The 18,593-nt window shown below is 33.8% G+C and overlaps 1 protein-coding gene and 1 long non-coding RNA gene across 6 annotated transcripts in view; one reads left to right on the forward strand and one right to left on the reverse strand.

Annotated features, from left to right (window-relative positions):
• SCN9A (sodium voltage-gated channel alpha subunit 9) overlaps positions 1-18,593 on the forward strand; it is a 198,401-nt gene that overhangs the window by 134,707 nt on the left and 45,101 nt on the right. For both annotated transcript variants that reach the window (XM_054258311.2, XM_054258312.2), the window contains exon 18: positions 15,142-15,262. In XM_054258311.2, the coding sequence (XP_054114286.2) occupies positions 15,142-15,262 (121 nt within the window). The remainder of the gene's footprint in view (positions 1-15,141; positions 15,263-18,593) is intronic.
• The window catches only part of LOC144576646 (uncharacterized), a 257,148-nt gene that overhangs the window by 126,646 nt on the left and 111,909 nt on the right, over positions 1-18,593 (reverse strand). The gene's annotated exons all lie outside the window — the stretch shown is intronic.

An 18,593-nucleotide genomic window follows, 5' to 3' on the forward strand; every position in this document is an offset into this window, starting at 1 on the left:
ACTGTAGCCTTGTAGTATAGTTTGAAGTCTGGTAGTGTGATGCCTCCTGCTTTGTTCTTTTTGCTTAGAATTGACTTGGCTATACCGGCTCTCTTTTGGTTCCATGTGAAGTTTAAGGTGGTGTTTTCCAGTTCTGTGAAGAAGGTCATTGGTAGCTTGATGGGGATAGCATTGAATCTATAAATTACTTTGGGCAGTATGGCCATTTTCATTATATTGATTCTTCCTAACCATGAACGTGGATTGTTTCTTCATCTGTTTGTGTCCTCTCTTATTTCGATGAGCAGTGGTTTGTAGTTCTCCTTGAAGAGGTCCTTTATGTTCCTTGTTAGTTGTATTCCTAGGTATTTTATTCTCTTTGTAGCAATTGTGAATGGCAATTCATTCTTGATTTGGCTCTAAGTCTGTTATTGGTGTATAGGAATGCTTGTGATTTTTGCACATTGATTTTGTATCCTGAGACTTTGCTGAAGTTGCTCATCAGTTTCAGGAGATTTTGGGCTGAGACAATGGGGTCTTCTAGGTATACAATCATGTCATCTGCAAATAGAGACGGTTTGACTTCCTCCTTTCCTATCTAAATACCCTTTATTTCTTTTTCTTGCCTGATTTCTCTGGCCAGAACTTCCAGTACTATATTGAATAGGAGTGGTGAGAGAGGGCATGCTTGTCTAGTGCCAGATTTCAAAGGAAATGCTTCCAGTTTTTTCCCAACAGCCAGTATAATATTGGCTGTTGGTTTGTTGTAAATACCTTTTATTATTTTGAGATATGTTCCATCAATACCTAGTTTATTGAGGGTTTTTAGCATAAAGAGCTGTAGAATTATGTCAAATGCCTTCTCTGCATCCATTGAGATAATCATGTTTTTTGTCTTTGGTTATGTTTATGTGATAAATTATGTTTATAGACTTGTGTATGTTGAACCAGCCTTGCATCCCCAGGATGAATCCTACTTGATCAAGGTGGATAAGCTTTTTGATGTGCTGTTGCAATTGGCTTGCCAGTATTTTATTGAAGATTTTTGCATCTATGTTCATCATGGATATTGGCCTGAAGTTTTCTTGCTGAGTCTCTGCTGGGTTTTGGTATCAGGATGATGTTGGTCTCATAAAATGATTTGGGAAGGATTCCCTCTTTTTGAATTATTTGGAATAGTTTCAGAATAAATGGTACCAGCTCCTTGTTGTATATCTGGTAGAATTCAGCTGTGAACCCATCTGGACCTGGGCTTTTTGGGGTGGTAGGCTCTTAATTGATGCCTCAATTCAGGGTTTTGACTTCTTCCTGGTTTAGGCTTGGGAGGATGGAAGTGTCCAGGAATTTGTCCATTTCTTCAAGGTTTACTAGTTTATGTGCATAGAGTTGTTTGTAATATTCTCCAATGATGGTTTGAATTTCTGTGGGATATGTGGTGATTTCTCCTTTATTGTTTTTTATTGCTTCTATTTGATTATTCTCTCTTTTTTTTTTTTTATTAATCCGGCTAGTGGTCTATTTTGTTGATCTTTTTGAAAAACCAGCTCCTGGATTTATTGATTTTTTGAAGGGTTTTTTTGTGTCTCTATCTCCTTCAGTTCTGCTCTGATCTTAGTTATTTCTTGTCTTCTGCTAGGTTTTGAGTTTTTTTGATCTTGCTCCTCTAGCTCTTTCAATTTTGACAATAGGGTGTCAATTTTAGATCTCTCCTTGATTCTCATGTGGGCATTTATTGCTATATATTTTCCTCTAGATACTACTTTAAATGTGTCTTAGAGATTCTGGTATGTTGTGTCTTCGTTCTCGTTGGTTTCAAAGAACATCTTTATTTTTGCCTTCATTTCATTGTTTATCCAGTCAACATTCAAGATGCAGTTGTTCAGTTTCCATGAAGCTGTGCGGTTCTGAATTAGTTTCTGAATTCTGAGTTCTAGCTTGATTGCACTGTGGTCTGAGAGACTGTTTGTTATAATTTCCATTCTTTTGTATTTGCTGAGGAGTGCTTTACTTCCAATTATGTGGTCAATTTTTGAGTAGCTATGATGTAGTGCTGAGAAGAATGTATATTCTGTGGATTTGGGGTGGAGAGTTCTGTAAATATCTATTAGGTTTGCTTGTTCCAGGTCTGATTTCAAGTCCTGGATATCCTTGTTAATTTTCTGTCTCGTTGATCTGTCTAACATTGACAATGGGGTGTTAAAGTCTCCCACTATTACTGTGTGGGAGTCTAAGTCTCTTTGTAAGTCATTAAGAACTTGCCTTATGTATCTGGGTGCTCCTGTACTGGGTGCATATATATTTAGGATCATTAGCTCTTCTAGTTGCATTGATCCTTTTACCATTATGTAATGTTTTTCTTTGTCTCTTTTGTTCTTTGCTGGTTTAAAGTCTATTTTATCAGAGACGAGAATTGCAACTCCTGCTTTTTTTTGCTCTCCATTTACCTGGTACATCTTCCTCCATTCCTTTATTTAGAGTCTTTTTGTATCCTTGCATGTGAGATGGGTTTCCTGGATATAGCATATCGATGGGTTTTGGCTTTTTATCCAATTTGCCAGTCTGTGTCTTTTGATTGGTGCATTTAGCCCCATTTAGGGTTAATATTATTATGTGTGAATTTGATACTGCCATTTTGATGCTAGCTGGCTGTTTTGCCTGTTAGTTGATGCAGATTCTTCATTGTGTTGATGCTCTTTACCATTTGCTATGTTTTTGGAGTGGCTGGTACTGGTTGTTCCTTTCTATGTGTAGTGCCTCTTTCAGGAGCTCTTTAAAGCAGGCCTGGTGGTGATGAAATCTCTGAATACTTGCTTGTTCACAAACGATTTTACTTTTCCTTTACTTATGAAGCTCAGTTTGGCTGGATATGAAATTCTGGGTTGAAAGTTCTTTTCTTTAAGGATGTTGAATATTGGCCCCCACTTTCTTCTGTCATGTAGGGTTTCTGCTAAGAGATCTGCTGTGAGTCTGATGGGCTTCTCTTTGTGGGTAACCAGACCTTTGTCTCTGGCTGCTCTTAGCATATTCTCCTTCGTTTCAACCCTGGTGAATCTGATGATTATGTGCCTTGGGGTTGCTCTTTTTGAGGAATATCTTTGTGGTGTTCTCTGTATTTCCTGCATTTGAGTGTTGGCCTGTCTTGCTAGGTGGGGGAAGTTTTCCTGGATGATGTCCTGAAGAGTATTTTCCAGCTTGGATTCATTCTCTCTGTCACATTCAGGTACACCTATCAAACGTAGATTAGGTCTTTTCACATAGTCCCATGGTTCTTGGAGACTTTGTTCATTCCTTTTTGCACTTTTTACTCTAATCTTGCCTTCTCATTTTATTTCATTGAGTTGATCTTTGACCTCTGATACCCTTCCTTCTGCTTGGTCAATTTGGCTGTTGAATCTTGTGTATGCTTCGTGAAGTTCTTGTGTTGTGTTTTTCAGCTCTATCAATTCACTTATATTCCTTTCTAAGTTGTCTATTCTCATTTGCATTTCATCAAATCCTTTTTCAAGGTTCTTAGTGTCTTTGCATTGGGTTAGAACCTGTTCTTTTAGCTCACAGAAGTTTCTTATTACCCACCCTCTGAAGCCTGTTTCTCTCAATTCATCACACTCATTCTCCATCCAGCCTTGTTCCCTTGCTGGTGAGAAATTGTGATCCCTTTAAGAGGAGAGGCATTCTGGTTTTGGGTGTTTTCATCCTTTTTGCACTGGTTTCTTCCCATCTTTGTGGATTTATCCACCTGTCGTCTTTGTAGTTGCTGACTTTCAGATTGGGTCTCTGAGTGGATGTCCAGTTTGTTGATGATGAAGTTATTTCTTTGTTTTTTAGTTTTCCTTCTAACAATCTGGCCCCTCTGCTGTAGGACTGCTGAGGTCCACTCCAGGGCCTGCTTGCCTGGGAATCATATGCAGTGGCTGCAGAACAGTAATGGTTGCTGCCAGTTTCTTCTGCTATCTTTGTCCCAGAAGAATACCCATCAAATGTCAGTCTGAGCTCTCCTTTATGAAGTGACTCTTTGGATATATGAGGGTCAGGGAGCTCCTTGAGGAGACAGTCTGTCCTTTATAGGAGCTCAAGTGCTGAGTTGTGAGCTCCATTGTTCATTTGGAGCTGCTGGGCAGGTTCATTTAAGTCTGCTGCAGTAGAACTCATAAACCCTTTTTTTTTCCCCAGGTGCTCTGTCCTGGGGAGTTACGGCTTCATTTGTGGGTTTCCATTGTGCTGCTGCCTTTTTTTCAGGGCTGCCCTGCCCAGCGAGGAGGCAGCCTACTCACTGTCTGCCTGCAGAGGCTTTGCTGAGCTGCTGTGGACTCTGTCCAGCTGCTGTGTGAACTTCCCTGCAGTCCTGTTTATACGGGTGGCAATGGTAGCCCACCTCTGTAATGGCAGACTCTCTCTGTAATGGCAGGTTGCCTCGGCAACAGCATTACAGAGGCATTACATGCATTTTCTGCTATACCTCTGTAATATTGTAATTCAGGATGAAATTTTCTGTTGTAATGGTATTGTACATTTGCTGATTCATTAGTATTCTTATAGTGTGCTTCTTGTTCACCTTAATGCTGATTGATTAGGTTATAGTGTGCCTTGGTAATCATGGTGTGATCTTTATATTTTAAATGTTTAAATTTGTTTCTTCAAAACTATCTTATTCCCTTCTTTATTGAAAAGTAAAACTGATTTTTACTTCTAGAATATATTTCTTTCTCAAGACTATATAACCCTTCCCTTTCCATTTATTCTATATTAAATGCATATTTTATATATTATAGTATTTCATGTGTGTCTGTATATTTATTTGTATATATATAAATTTGTCTCTATTTTTATATATGCAAATTATTGATAAATATAAGAAACCCGTCCAGACTGAATTCAGGTATTTGTGGCCACTACCTATTCATTCTTCTCTAGTGAAAGCCTTGCTAAGGTAACTGTTACGTTCTTAGTGCTACTGAGACTTATCCAGCTTTCCCTGGCTTGTCAATGAAATTGACAAGTGAAACATCACTAAAATCCAGATCATTGCCTTTAAAACATTTCCTTTGTTATGACTTATTAGGTTATTATAGAAAAGTATTAAATCAATTTGGCATAATTTTTCTACACATCACTTTGCTTCCTTTGAAGCTTTGTTTTCTCTCAGGACAATGTTAAGTAGAACTGATTTATTATTATATTATCTTTCACATTAAAGCTGTATTAAGGGCTAGGGAGTACCCTTACCACCACACCAAGTTACACGTGTTCAGACCCTAATTATTTGAATAAATCTATTTTACTTAAGGGTACATGGATAATCCCAATATATTTTTTGTATTATGCTATTTTTGACTATTTGTGAGTCAGGACTCTGTTTAATTGCATGCAACAGAGACTTAACTACACTGGCATAACTGGAAAGAGCATTCTATTTTCATATTTTAAAACATCCGGAGATCAGCAGTCCATGTGGCCTCCATGTCCTAGGCTCCATCTCTTTTCCCCTCTGCCAGTCTTCACATGTGCTTTTTCTTCTATCTTAATGCCTATGATTAGAGGTGACTGTTCCACCTACAGCTTTATATCCAATCCCTGGGTAGGAAAGAGAAAGAAATAGAAAGAGGCAGAAGTAATGACTGTCACACTAGTCTGAGGAAAGGCAAAACTTTCCCAGAGATCCTTACCCAACTTTGGCTTCTTGTTGTTGGGAACAGTGGGACATGGCCACCCCTACAAGGCAGCATGGCTGAGGCAGTCCATTTATATTGCTGCCCTGAATAAAATCTGGATTCTCTTAATAAGATACATTGGAAGATATTAACAAGGTCAGACATACTTTTCCAGTATTTTTCCTACTATTAATTATTATTATTCCTTTATAAAAATGTGAAAATATTTGAAGTATGATAATTTTCTATTTTAAGAGATGCAGTTACTAGGCATAATTTGGGATAATATGCATTGATTGTAATGGCATACTTTGAAACATACTGGATACAATTACCAAGAAATAAAAGTTAATTTTTATTTATTAAATTAGAAAAATATATAAAAAGAAGAATGCATCAAGTTAAATAATAAGAAATTAAATATTCAACCATTTTTAATCTACAAAAACTAGAAATTTCATGTGGTTCAACATAACATAAAGGCATACATAAAACAAACTTTATTTGACCTGTATAATCTTATTTCTTAATTATGTAAATACTATGTTACTGAATACAGATATTTTATTCATTTCTTGTATTTGTACATAGTAGAGAACACATTAAAATTTTCTATTACTATCTGCCCAGAATTATAATAGGCATAGAGTATTTCTCTCCTAAATTACACTAATGAAATATTTTGGGGCCCCTATAAATATTGAGTCTTCCAAAAGTCACACTAAGAACTTCATGTACTTCAAAGTAAAGGGTGATTGATCATTGACAACAAGAAGTTTACAATATGATAGCTCACACCTTAGATAAATATACAAAAAACAATAACACAGAACAAAGCAAAGCACATTTTGTAACAGGACACTAAACCACTCCATTGAGGGTATATTGAGTAAGAAACTATATCAGGCTGAATTCACATGTAAGGAGGTGGCACTTAAACCAGACCTTAAAGTATGGAGAGAATTTTCCTGAGCAGATATGATGCAGAAGGAAATCTCAGGCAGATGAACAAGCATTCATATTGTTCACCTGATTCACTCATTCATTCATCTATTCACCCATTCATCTATTCAGTATTCAGTTTACAAAGTAATCATCTTTGGAGAAACTTAAATATGCTTATTATTATGAAATGTGGTCATTTTATTGACTTGATAAAAAGTTGTTTCAATATTTGGAGTTCTCAAAGTTAAATATTTAATGTACTTTTACTATATGGTGGTTTTAATTACATTGTTATCAGAACTTTCTTTCCTCAGATTTTTTAATCAAATTTTTTTCTTAATTTAGATTTAGGTTCTGCCCATTACTACTCATTATTTCTATTACTTCAGAAAATATAATCTTTTGGAAGTGCATTTGACTTTCAAAGATCTAGGGATTAGTTACAGTTATGCTATTGGGTAAAACTGGCATTTCATTCTATTTTTTATGCATACACACACACACACACACACACACACACACACACACACACACATATTTTAAAGCACTCTTGTAGAATTGTACTTAGGCCACTTCTTTTTTCCAGGTTATTCCCAAATAATTTGAAAAATCTTTCTGTCTTCTTTGGATTTGTTTACATGCTTAAAAACAATGAAATATTTGTCTGACATATTCAAATCAATGTGTCATATTCTTTATATTTTGATGAATATGGAAGCATCACTTTCCTGCAATACTGTTTAACATGTCAAAATTAAATAAAGCCAATCAAAAAATGCTAATTTTAGAATATGCTTTTTAAAACATGTATACTCTTACTCCCACCTCATCCCTATACTGAGAATTATTTATATTTAAATGTTGCTTGTATTGAAGGAAAAATATAATGCAAAACATTGTATTAGCACATTATAGTATTTGAATTCAATTCCTACATAATAGAATTATGTAACTGTTTTATTGATTGTTTTTAAGTTTCTGTGGAATGACATTTAATCTTAGTACTGTGATTCAGACATATTGCTTAACATTGAGTATATAGCATGTACTTTCAAATATCTTACTAATTTCTACTTATAGGCAAATGACTTTAAACATTTTATAAAACAGTTGACTAAACTGTTTCATCATGCTGCATTTCTAAAATTCAGTACCTAACCTTTTTACTTCTCACAGGGGTAAAATCAAACTGGATCAATCAAGGATGCAGCTCTGTGCTTTTAACCAGGCAGAGACATATGTCACCAGTTTTACACAGGTTACCTAAAAAAATCATACATATATTTTTTTCAATGTTTTGCATGCTGTTCAGCTACAAAATCTTTCTGCCTGGCCCATTGCAAGAAAGTAGAAACATCTACAGTTGTTTGATAGACAAAGTGATATCACAGCACATCACCAGGGCAGTTCTATTATTTTTTGTGATTCTTTTGATGACTTCTTTCATATATCCATCATGTGCTTAAGTTATTTCAAGTGCATGATCTATAGATTTTTATTGGATGATTAAAAAATTCAAGTGTGGAATGTAACAGTATCCATTGAAGCCACATTTAATTTGAAAACCTCTATCAACTTCCCTTCCTAATTTAATCTACATAAAAATATAGAAAGATGTATATCACATTAAATTGTCAAATTTAAATTAAGTAGGTCAAAACTCTAAGAAAATTATGAAACAAATGTTTCTGGAATAAATATAAAATCTCAGAGAAGGAAAGGATCATAGTAGTTCTAACTGTGTATTTATGGATAAACAAATTGAGACTCATGCTTTCTTAGTTCACATCTAGAAAGTTGGGGTCAGAGCCAAAGTACCCTGCTTCTAATATAAAATTTGAGTACATTTTAAAATGATTTTAAGCACTGTTAGTTATGGAACTTTATTTTTTTTAATCAACTCAGTTATTAACATTTGGTTTTATTTGCTCATATTTGAAATACATCAGTTAAAAATTGATAGGCCTTGCCTATGAATGCATAAGTGATAAGTGTTCAAAAAGATTAATAATGCTTAACTTTATTTCAGAAGTAATATCACTCATTAATGAGAAAAAGTTTCTTATTATATACATAATCAGAGCAGCCTCTAGAAACTAGGAGTTTTTGATAGAGCATATTATGAAGTGAACATTAAACCTGCCAATAATACATAGAATACTTTTACTGAAATTAGATACAGATTAATATGTATTGCCTAATTGAATATTTCTAAAATGTATTAAAAAGATATACTAAGATATATTTTCTCCTAATTTTAGCATATATTGCTGAATGATTGAAATTTAATAGTTCTGGAGTGAGGGCAGGAATCTCTGTCAATAAGAATACTGACTCTTATAATTTAGTTCATATTTTGAATTTCCTTGTTATTGTTGAGATGTTTGTATTATTGTTATCTATTGTGCAATGATGAAAGCAAAATTTTATCCTGAAATTGACACACCCTAGGGATAATATTGCTAACTGTTTCAAATGAAAATGTTATTTTAGTGTTCCAGTTTATTTGAAGTTAATTTTAAAGGTGGCCTAAGTAAAAGATATTTTTTTCTATATCAAATTTGGTGGGGATTTAGAGGCAATATTCTCCTAGAAAACTATTTTATTCCATAGTATGGTGAATTTTCTTCAACTAGAGCCTAAATAAGGATGCATATACATCCAATATTATCCATGTAAGTATAGATAAAACACATTTTTGAGAAAACTGTTTCTAGAAGTATATATATCAACATATGCATATATAAATTAGTATTACATTTTTACCAAGCTATTAGAAAAGACAAAGGTACATAGTAATGAATGACCATCCTCTTGATCAAGTAAAAACTGAATATTCAGTTATGGATGACTTGAAATATGGCACTTTAGCAAAAGCTGCCTACATAAGAGATAGAATTATTATATCCACGTAAAGTTTATATTTACGTTATAGTTTCAGTGTTAGAAATCCACATGTTTAAAAAACTAGTAATTATTCCATTCATTAAAATTCACGTTTCCTTGCCCTCCTTCATTGTGGGTAATATTAGTGGGTAACAGAAATGATTCAGATATCTAGGTAGTTTACTTTGTGTTTGTCATTCTTGTTTGTTTTAAAATTATAGACAATATTTACAAAGCTTGAGTCTGAGTATCCACATTTTGCCTCTGTGTTTGCTAAGGTTCCAATCCTGGTTTACCTTGTTGCACTTTTTAAGCTGGCCTGAATAGAAGAAGTGTTTAAATGTTTGCTTCTAAAGATTTTAAAACACTGCTGACTTGACCCACTGTATTGCAGCTGCTTTCTCTGCAAATAGTATAGCAGTTCTGTGATAGAGCACAAAGAGAACCCTTGAATATCAATGGCCACTTTATACTCCAAGTCCTAACTAGTAAGTGCTTCTGTTTTTTTCATTAGAAAGATGCTTTAAGATGATACTATAGGACCTGGATGAGAGATCTGCAGCCAGTCCAGCCTTTTTATGTGGCCAAGAGTTGTTGCTTTTGTATGATTTTTAAAATATTCATATCTTATCATTTAGTCACATAAGTTTTCATATTATTGAATGGAAAGTGCCCTGTGTCGAAGATTCTGAGAAAAAGGAGAGCTCTCCATAAAATTATTGGTTTTATTTTGAATTTCTCTGGTGGTAGCTAAGATTTGACCTCATTATTTCACCAACAGGATACTATATATCATGTTGACCTTGTGATGAAACTGTGTGTTTCATGCTGAATGAGTAGCTATTCCTTTTAGAGCCTACACAATATTTATCTGCTAGCAATAAACAAAGAAAACTAGGAAAGAAAAAACGTTTTCTTGCCTTATTTTTTTTTTTAAAAAAAGAACTGTAGTTTTAGTTGCCCATAATTAGAATGTGGCCTCGAAATTTATTGCAGCTAGTTAATAAACTGAGTATTTTCTGCTAAATTAGTGGAAGAAACATTCAAATTTAGATAATAGAAAATGCAGATAAAATTGAAACTAATTTTAGAATGTCTTTCCTGCTTCTGCCGTAACCTTTCTTCTCTTTTATACTCATCTCCTCCTTTTGATTGAGTTTTCCACTGATCAATAATATCTGGAGTATTTTAAAATTGTTTTTATTTTTATCTTGAAATTCCTGATCTTTATTGAAATATTTTTTAACTTGAGACATTACCTTTTAAAAAGAATCTTGAGAAATTTCATGACAAACAAAAGATTGCAGAGACCTCAAGGGGCCCAGAAATCTAAGTCATGTTAAGAAAAATTTATATTTCTCTTGATATTTTTAATTGAATGAGTTATTATAATCATATTTTCATTAATTTTTTTATTAAAAAATGTCATTACACTCAAGATGAAAAGCATAAATGGTAATATTAATGACCTCCAATTTTAAAAGCTGTATCAGAAGATAATGTTTGCATTTCTTCAGAGGAAAAAAAAAAAGCCCTAAGAGAGTCGAAAGCTTATTTTGGTTCTATACTAGAAAAGAGTATTTAAACGTCTAGTCATCCTGTAACATAATGGGAACCTTGGAAAACATGACTGTTACGCCACATGGTAACTATGTGTGGAATTCTTCTCAAAGCATCCTTTGATCCTTTAACTGAACTTTACTATTTTACTTCTTAATAATTCAAGAACACAATTATATATATTGGCTATAAAATTAGTTAAATGAAAAGATGGATAATAATAATTTGAAACTAATTTTAAAATGTCTTTCCTGCTTGTTAACAGATAATGGAGTTTACTTTACCACTAATGGCTTCCATACCCATCTCCTTTTGACTTGTTTCTCTCAACCTTCTTACTGTCCTTTGTGTGTCTTTTTAAGGCTCAGGTGAAATAACTATTCTAGGCTCTGCTCCTTAAAGAACATCTTGTTGTGTGAAGCAAACCGTTTATAGTATGTACTTTAAATGTAACACTTGTGGGTTCTTTTCAGTATCAACCATCCTCTTTGAGTAAGGTTTCTGTTGAGTTCTGTGTTTTGTACAGTGCTGCTATGTTTGATAGTTTTCTTCTTTTGAATGTTAGATTATCAAGTCATTAGACACTCCGACTTCACACTTCTTGAAACAATAAATAACCGATTAGCATTAACCACATCCATAATAGCATGAAATAAGCTTACATCATTAATGCCTATCTTAGGAAATGTCAGTGATAAATTTGTAAGTGAACAACTTAGGACATGTTCTCATATGATACCTATATTTAACATAATTTCTACTCATGCAGTATAGTAGAAAACATGGCTTCAAGCCAATCAAAGGAAAACCATGAAGAATAATAAAGCTTTTAATTTGAACATATTTTCAGTAATTGAAATGAGCATCTTAAATAGCTACATAAGTTTACAATCAAGATAAGGATTGTTTCACAGCTGTAGTGTTGTATGGATGCACACTGAAAAATATGGAAATATATGCCAAACTCACTCTCTTTCTCTCTGTCTCCCTGTCTCACCCGCATTTGGTTACCTCAAGGGAATTGTATGAAGGAGATACTGGGGGGAACTTTTATTTTGCACTGTAGATACTATTATACATTTAAAATGTTTGAATCAACTATATCACTTTCAGTGTCTTCATACCAAAGTATTTATTTTACTTCTCTTAATATAGTATAGTTATTCTTTCATTTCCAAAATTACATGGGAAACTAAACCACAAATGATTGAATTTAAAGAAATGAAAATAATATTGAAATTAATCATAAAACAATACAATTGATATAATCTTTCCTGTATGGTAAAATATTCCAAATACTTAAATATGGTGATGCCTACTGTGAGAATTCAATATATTTCTTCACAAGAAAAAAAAACACTTTATTATAGATATCAGCCTTTCTATATAAAGGCATTCTCTTTGAAGTCTGCTAAAGAAGTTTATATTCTAGCAAGTATAGATTTCAAAGGCTGAATTGATTAGAACTGTCTGTATTGCTAGAACATATATATAAATATTTAATTTTATATACAGTACTGAAATAGTTACTGTTTGATTACTTAAGGCATTCCCAAAAAACACTGAATTTATAAAAATCTATTAGCTGTAATAATTTGGCTGTAGACACAAATTAATTATAATTCATGTTAAATATTTTGATTTCTGTCCCATTAAGCAATAATATTGAATAAGTTTATTTTACATTGCAAAATTCTGAACCAAGCTGAAATCAATTGACAAAAGAAAGAAAAGGCCAGGCACGGTGGCTAAAGCCTGTAATCCCAGCACTTTGGGAGGCCGAGGCGGGTGAATCACGAGGTCAAGAGATTGAGACCATCCTGGGTCAACATGGTAAAACCCTGTCTCTACTAAAAATACAAAAACTTAGCTGGGCATGGTGGTGTGTGTCTGTAATCCCAGCTACGCAGGAGGCTGAGGAAGGAGAATTGCCTGAACCCAGGAGGCGGAGGTTGCGTGAGCCAAGATCGCGCCATTGCACTCTAGCCTGGGTAACAAGAGTGAAACTCTGTCTCAAAAAAAAGAAAGAAAGAAAAAAACCTGCATATGAAAATAAAAAGATTTTAATGGCAAGATACACTACATAAAGTCACCTGAATTTCTACTTGTTCATAACCTAGTTTGGCATAAATCTTTGTGAATGGTCTCTTAAACAGTGAGAAAACCAATTATTGGTGTTGAAAATGCTTTCATGAATTTAGCCTAAGTCAGAATTCTGCAAATAAGAATCATTTTATTTAAAAGTTGTTACCAGCTCAGAGAAAACCATTATAAACATTTCCTATTGTTAAGAATGTGTCTAACAGCAGGGGTGTGCTTTCTACTCTTTCTGTGAGCAATTCCTCCACTGCTTTACCTCAAAACCCATGCCAACAATTTTTTTTTTCAGAGTTGAAGGGCTTAGTTGCAACTTCACAAAGTCACAGGGCCTTGTCTTTCAGTTCCCTGATGACAGTTCATGTGCAGTTGAGAGGTCAAGAATTGAAGCCATTAAAACTGTAGTCTTCCAAATATGGCACTTCTGTTTTTGTCATATTTGGCACAAAACACATATTAGTAATTATAAGTTTCTCCAACATCATTTCCTGGATTAATCTGTATTTTAAAACTTATTATATATATTTTAAAACTTATTCTATAGTTTATATTTTAAAACCTCTTCCATAGTTTTATAGAATATTATAATTAATTTTTATTCCTTTAGGCCAACACAGATTAGAGGAGTTCACTTAATAGGGTGTTCATAATTCTTTACTCCAGTTATAAAAAAGACTTTGTCTGCTTACATCATTCCTTATGTATGATACTTAATCAATGCCATTTTGATGATATTATATACTACGTGATAATAATAGCATTGAGAATTTAGTGTGGTACCCATCAAGAATACTTCTAGCTTCCAAGTCAATCTCTAAAAATCAAACCTTTAGATTGGGCCTATGATATTAATACAAATTCATAGACTGAGAATCAATTTATCTAAAATAAGTATTTTATTATTTTTAGCACTTGCTTGAGCTACTTTAAAAAAAGATAAAATTGTAATTTAATAAGAGAATCATGTGTTGTAGTGACTAGTAGCTTTCAATATTCACAAGTCATCTAGCAAATGGAATGAAAAATTAACTCTTGCATTGCTTTATTCCTTTATAAAACAATATTTGGGAAATTTGACAAAGTTGTGCTACAGTTGCTGTATGTATTTTTTGTAAAGATTTCTTCATGTGTGTATATGTGTAAACATCATGTTTACTCATAAAGTTCTGGGTGGGAAAAACTGATTTGTGTTATGATCAGTTATATGATCATAATGACAATGAATTCATTACTCCATGTGTAAGTCTGCCATGTTTGATTTTCTTCAATCTTTGTTTCAGAGTTTGCATGTGGTGCTTACTTTAGTAGCCACTCTGTTGACATTATAAATAATACTGTTTGATCTTTTCTACTATATGCTAAAATGTTATGTACAAAATGGGTGGTGTTGGTATGTCATTGGCATTTTGATTCCAAATGGTATTTGATTTTTTGATCTTGATCAAATAACTTCTATCTATATCATCCTGCTACACATATTTAAATCCAAGAGATAATAAAAAATACATTTGGACTTTATCTTACACTCATCTTTTAAAAAAAAATTTTAACTATCAACAAGCTTTTTTTGCCAACTATTTGTACTGAGCTTCCAATTATCAGGCATTAGTAATTTGACACTTGTATAGTATTGCAAATAAGGTATAGGGTTTCCTCAAATAATTACTGTCTGTGTCCATAAATATATATTAAAAATTTTTTTAAATAATAAGATGTGACCAATGCTTTCTAAAGTTATAGTTAACATCAAAATATTACCTTATATAATTTTGGCCACATACTTGTTAGTATAATAAGCATAATAAAGTTTATTATTTTATAGGATGGTGTAAATAGAAAGATCAAGTATAGATACATTTAAGGTTATTTGACCTCAATATGTGTTTATACATATTTTTTGGCCATCATATAATTAATCTTTTTTTTATAATACTTTGCATGACTATGATTATTAAATAAGACTTAAATGCTGGATTTGAATGAACTCTAAATGAACTACCTGGTGGGGTGGTGAATTCCTTTCTAGAGATTAAACCAATCAAGCTCCTCAGAGTGCAGCACAGTTGATAACCCTTTGCCTGGAGAAGGAGAAGAAGCAGAGGCTGAACCTGTGAATTCCGATGAGCCAGAGGCCTGTTTTACAGATGGTAAGACAAAAACTGAAACCTTGGTTAGCATCCCTTTATTAGTGTTTTGGGTTTTGTTTTAATTACCAGTGGTTGTTGGTAAGTCAGAAGACTCCCATGCTTATTCAGCTATAGCTGTGTGATGATTAAGAGCAAGTCCCTAGAGCTCTCTAAGCTTCAGTTTCCACATCTGTGGTATTTGACTAACAATAATTTTCTATCACTGTATGTTATACTGTAAGCACTCTACTACTTCTTATTTTAGAGCCTTAATTCATATTCCTGGCTCCATGAAACCATTAGAATACAAGTTAATGAAAGAGATTGCACTTTTGTTCTTTTAATCAAAAATGGAATCCACTCACTAACTCTCAGAAAACTGTTTGATACTGTTGACCACAGTCTCTCTCAAAATTCTTCCTTTACTTGGTTTCAAAGCTTTGTTCTTTTATTTGACTTAGAATTCTGAGTTCCTCTCTTAATTTCTTTAATGAGTATTTTCTTTCTGCACATCCTATAAATTATGATTTCTCTCTACAGTTTAAATCTTCAGTTATTTTTTTTTATTCTGAAGCTCCAAGGTGTCTCATGCATACCTGTGGCTTGAAAAACCATTTCTGTGCTATTTACTCTTAACAACGTCTTTACCCCTGACCTAACTCTTGAGTCCCAGATCTACTTACAGTTCCCCACTGGCCATCATCATCTGTTGTCATTAAAACATTCCAAGTCTAATAACATTTTTTTAAAAAATAAAATAAAAACAAAAACTTTAGTATGATTTACAACTTCCTCCAGTCTTTATTAGTAACATCATGATCTATCTTACCTCTCAAGCTAAAGACTTTGAGAGAGCCATTTAGCCTTCCTTACTAGTCACAAGTTCATCAGGACCTCTGGGGATAGGGCCCAAGCCCTCGAGAGGATTGTGATGCACACCACAATAAAATGTGAGAATCTTTGGCCTATAGGATAAAGTTTGAAGTCCTTAACTTGACATGTAAAGTTCTTTACATTTGGTCTTAGTCTCTTGTTTTTTAGCAGTACCTCCTTCTATTCCTTTGTGCTTTCTGATATACTGAATTTTTTACTACTCCTGGAATTTGCCAGGTATAATGCAGTATTGTATGAAAAAGTATTATATCATCTAGGTAAATCACAAGCCTAGAATAGGGCTGCAATTTAATACAATAATACAAAGTCCAAACTTTGGAGCCTGATAAACATACATTCTAAATTGCATACTTACTAACCGCCTGTGAGAACTTGTGTACATTTTAAAATCTGGTTCTTCAGATATCTTATCTGTAAAATGGGGATAACAGCATCCTTCTCATCATAGGGATGCTAGGAGGATCAAATAAGGTAATGATTATAAACTTACTAGTACAGTGACTGTCTTCCTTCTTCTACTTTCCTTATTCTTCAGGGATTCTGTTAACAATCTCATACAGAAGCTACGATAGAATAGATGCCAATGATTTATCTAGTCATGGGCACCCTCAGCATTCGTATTTTTTGAAAAATCATAGACTTGCTTTCAGTTTCCAAGATTTTCTCAGGTCTCTTACAACACTCATGCATTAAGCAAAATGATTGGAAAATGAAGACATCTGCAAACTACAATGAATGCATGGACTTTCTTTAAATACACATTAAATATCATTTTATGTAAGGAGCAAAGGAGTATAGCATTCAGTCAGTATAAATTTTATGCTTGCTCAATTAGTGCTATAAATAAATGCAGAGTTTCCATTACGAGTGTTCATGTTACAGGGATTTAAGAATTCCATCAACATGTATGTCCTGTTCCTCAAGAAATTGATTAGCAGTTTATAGACTTAAATTTGTCCTGATGCTACCAAGAGTTTTCCCATTCATTTTATCAATGGCCATAACTTAAAATTCTTGAATAATGAGAAAGAAGATGGGCTTATCAAACAACTTAAAGTTTCAGACCAAAAAATGACTTCAAAAAATTTAAACTCTTGCATAAAGTATTAATACTATGATATTTCAGGCTGTAGGTGCTATTTAACTAAGATATCACACAAAGTCTTTTAATCCTATAAATGAAATACTTCTGTAATTACTTTGAGCTTATTTATTACTTCCAAATTGAGGCCAGTATAGAAGAAATATTATGGAAATACATTTTCCAATGAACCTTGGCTTGGACCATTGAAGTTTACTGAGGGAGCATATGTCTCTGAGTGACATCCCTTTCATGTACTCCAGTAGGGACTTCATACAGTCTTTGGATCTGTTGGGTTAAGAGGCTTAGCCTAATAAATTCAACAGAGCAGTCAATTTGCTCAACCTTTCAACCATGTATTCACATAAGCATTCTTTATTCCAATAAACAAATAATTGTTAAATACCTGTGGGCCAGGTCTAGCTCTTGGCACTGGAAGGAGATAGAGCTCTGAACAAAACAATGCCCTTGCTGAAGAAACATATCAAGATGTAGCAGTCAGATAAGTGAAAAGTGCTAGGGAGAAGGTATGAGGAAACGAGGAATACCAAGAGCAAGAAGGAAGAACTTACTAGCATATAAAGATAGTGGTCAAAGAAAGTCTGTCTATAAAGGTGACTTTGTGTGTGTGTGACCTAAAGAAAATTGAAGGGGGCCATGCAAATACATAGAGGAAAAGTATTTTAGGCAGAGTAATGAAGGCACATATTACCCTGAGATGAGCACATGCATAACATTTGGGGAAAACCAAGGGGCCAAAATAGAAGGAGAATAATGAGAGATGGGAAGAGTATTAAAAGTTAAGGTCAGAGGCCCAGTGCAGTGGCTTACACCTGTAATCCCAGGACTTTGAGAGGCTGAGGTGGGCAGTCACTTGAGGCCAGGAGTTTAAGAGCAGTCTAGCCAACATAATTAAACCCCATCTTTACTAAAAATGCAAAAAAAAGAACTATACAAACAAAAAACTATTAGTTGGACATAGTTCTACATCGCTATATCCCTATAATCTGAGCTACTTGAAAGGCTGAGACACAAGAATTACCTGAACCTGGGAAGTAGAGGTTGCAGTGAGCCGAGGTTGCACCACTGCACTCCAGCCTGGGTGACACTGTGACTGTGTCTCCAAAAACCAAACAAACATATAAATAAAACAAATGCCATCATTTTTAAAAAGCATAGGTCAGAGATTTAGTAGAGGCCAGATGATGAGACCTTTGAAGAACATTATAAGGATCTGATTCTAAAATCTCACGATGTGCAATCCTAGAGTAGAAGGGCAAATAGCAATGGCAGAAGCTGGGAGATTTCTAGGAGTTTCTGCATAAATCCGGGTGAGAGGTGATGGAGCTTAGAGTATTATGGTAGTTTTGGTATGGT

Source organism: Callithrix jacchus, chromosome 6 (assembly GCF_049354715.1).
Source record: "Callithrix jacchus isolate 240 chromosome 6, calJac240_pri, whole genome shotgun sequence".
NCBI classification, from domain to species: domain Eukaryota; kingdom Metazoa; phylum Chordata; class Mammalia; order Primates; family Cebidae; genus Callithrix; species Callithrix jacchus.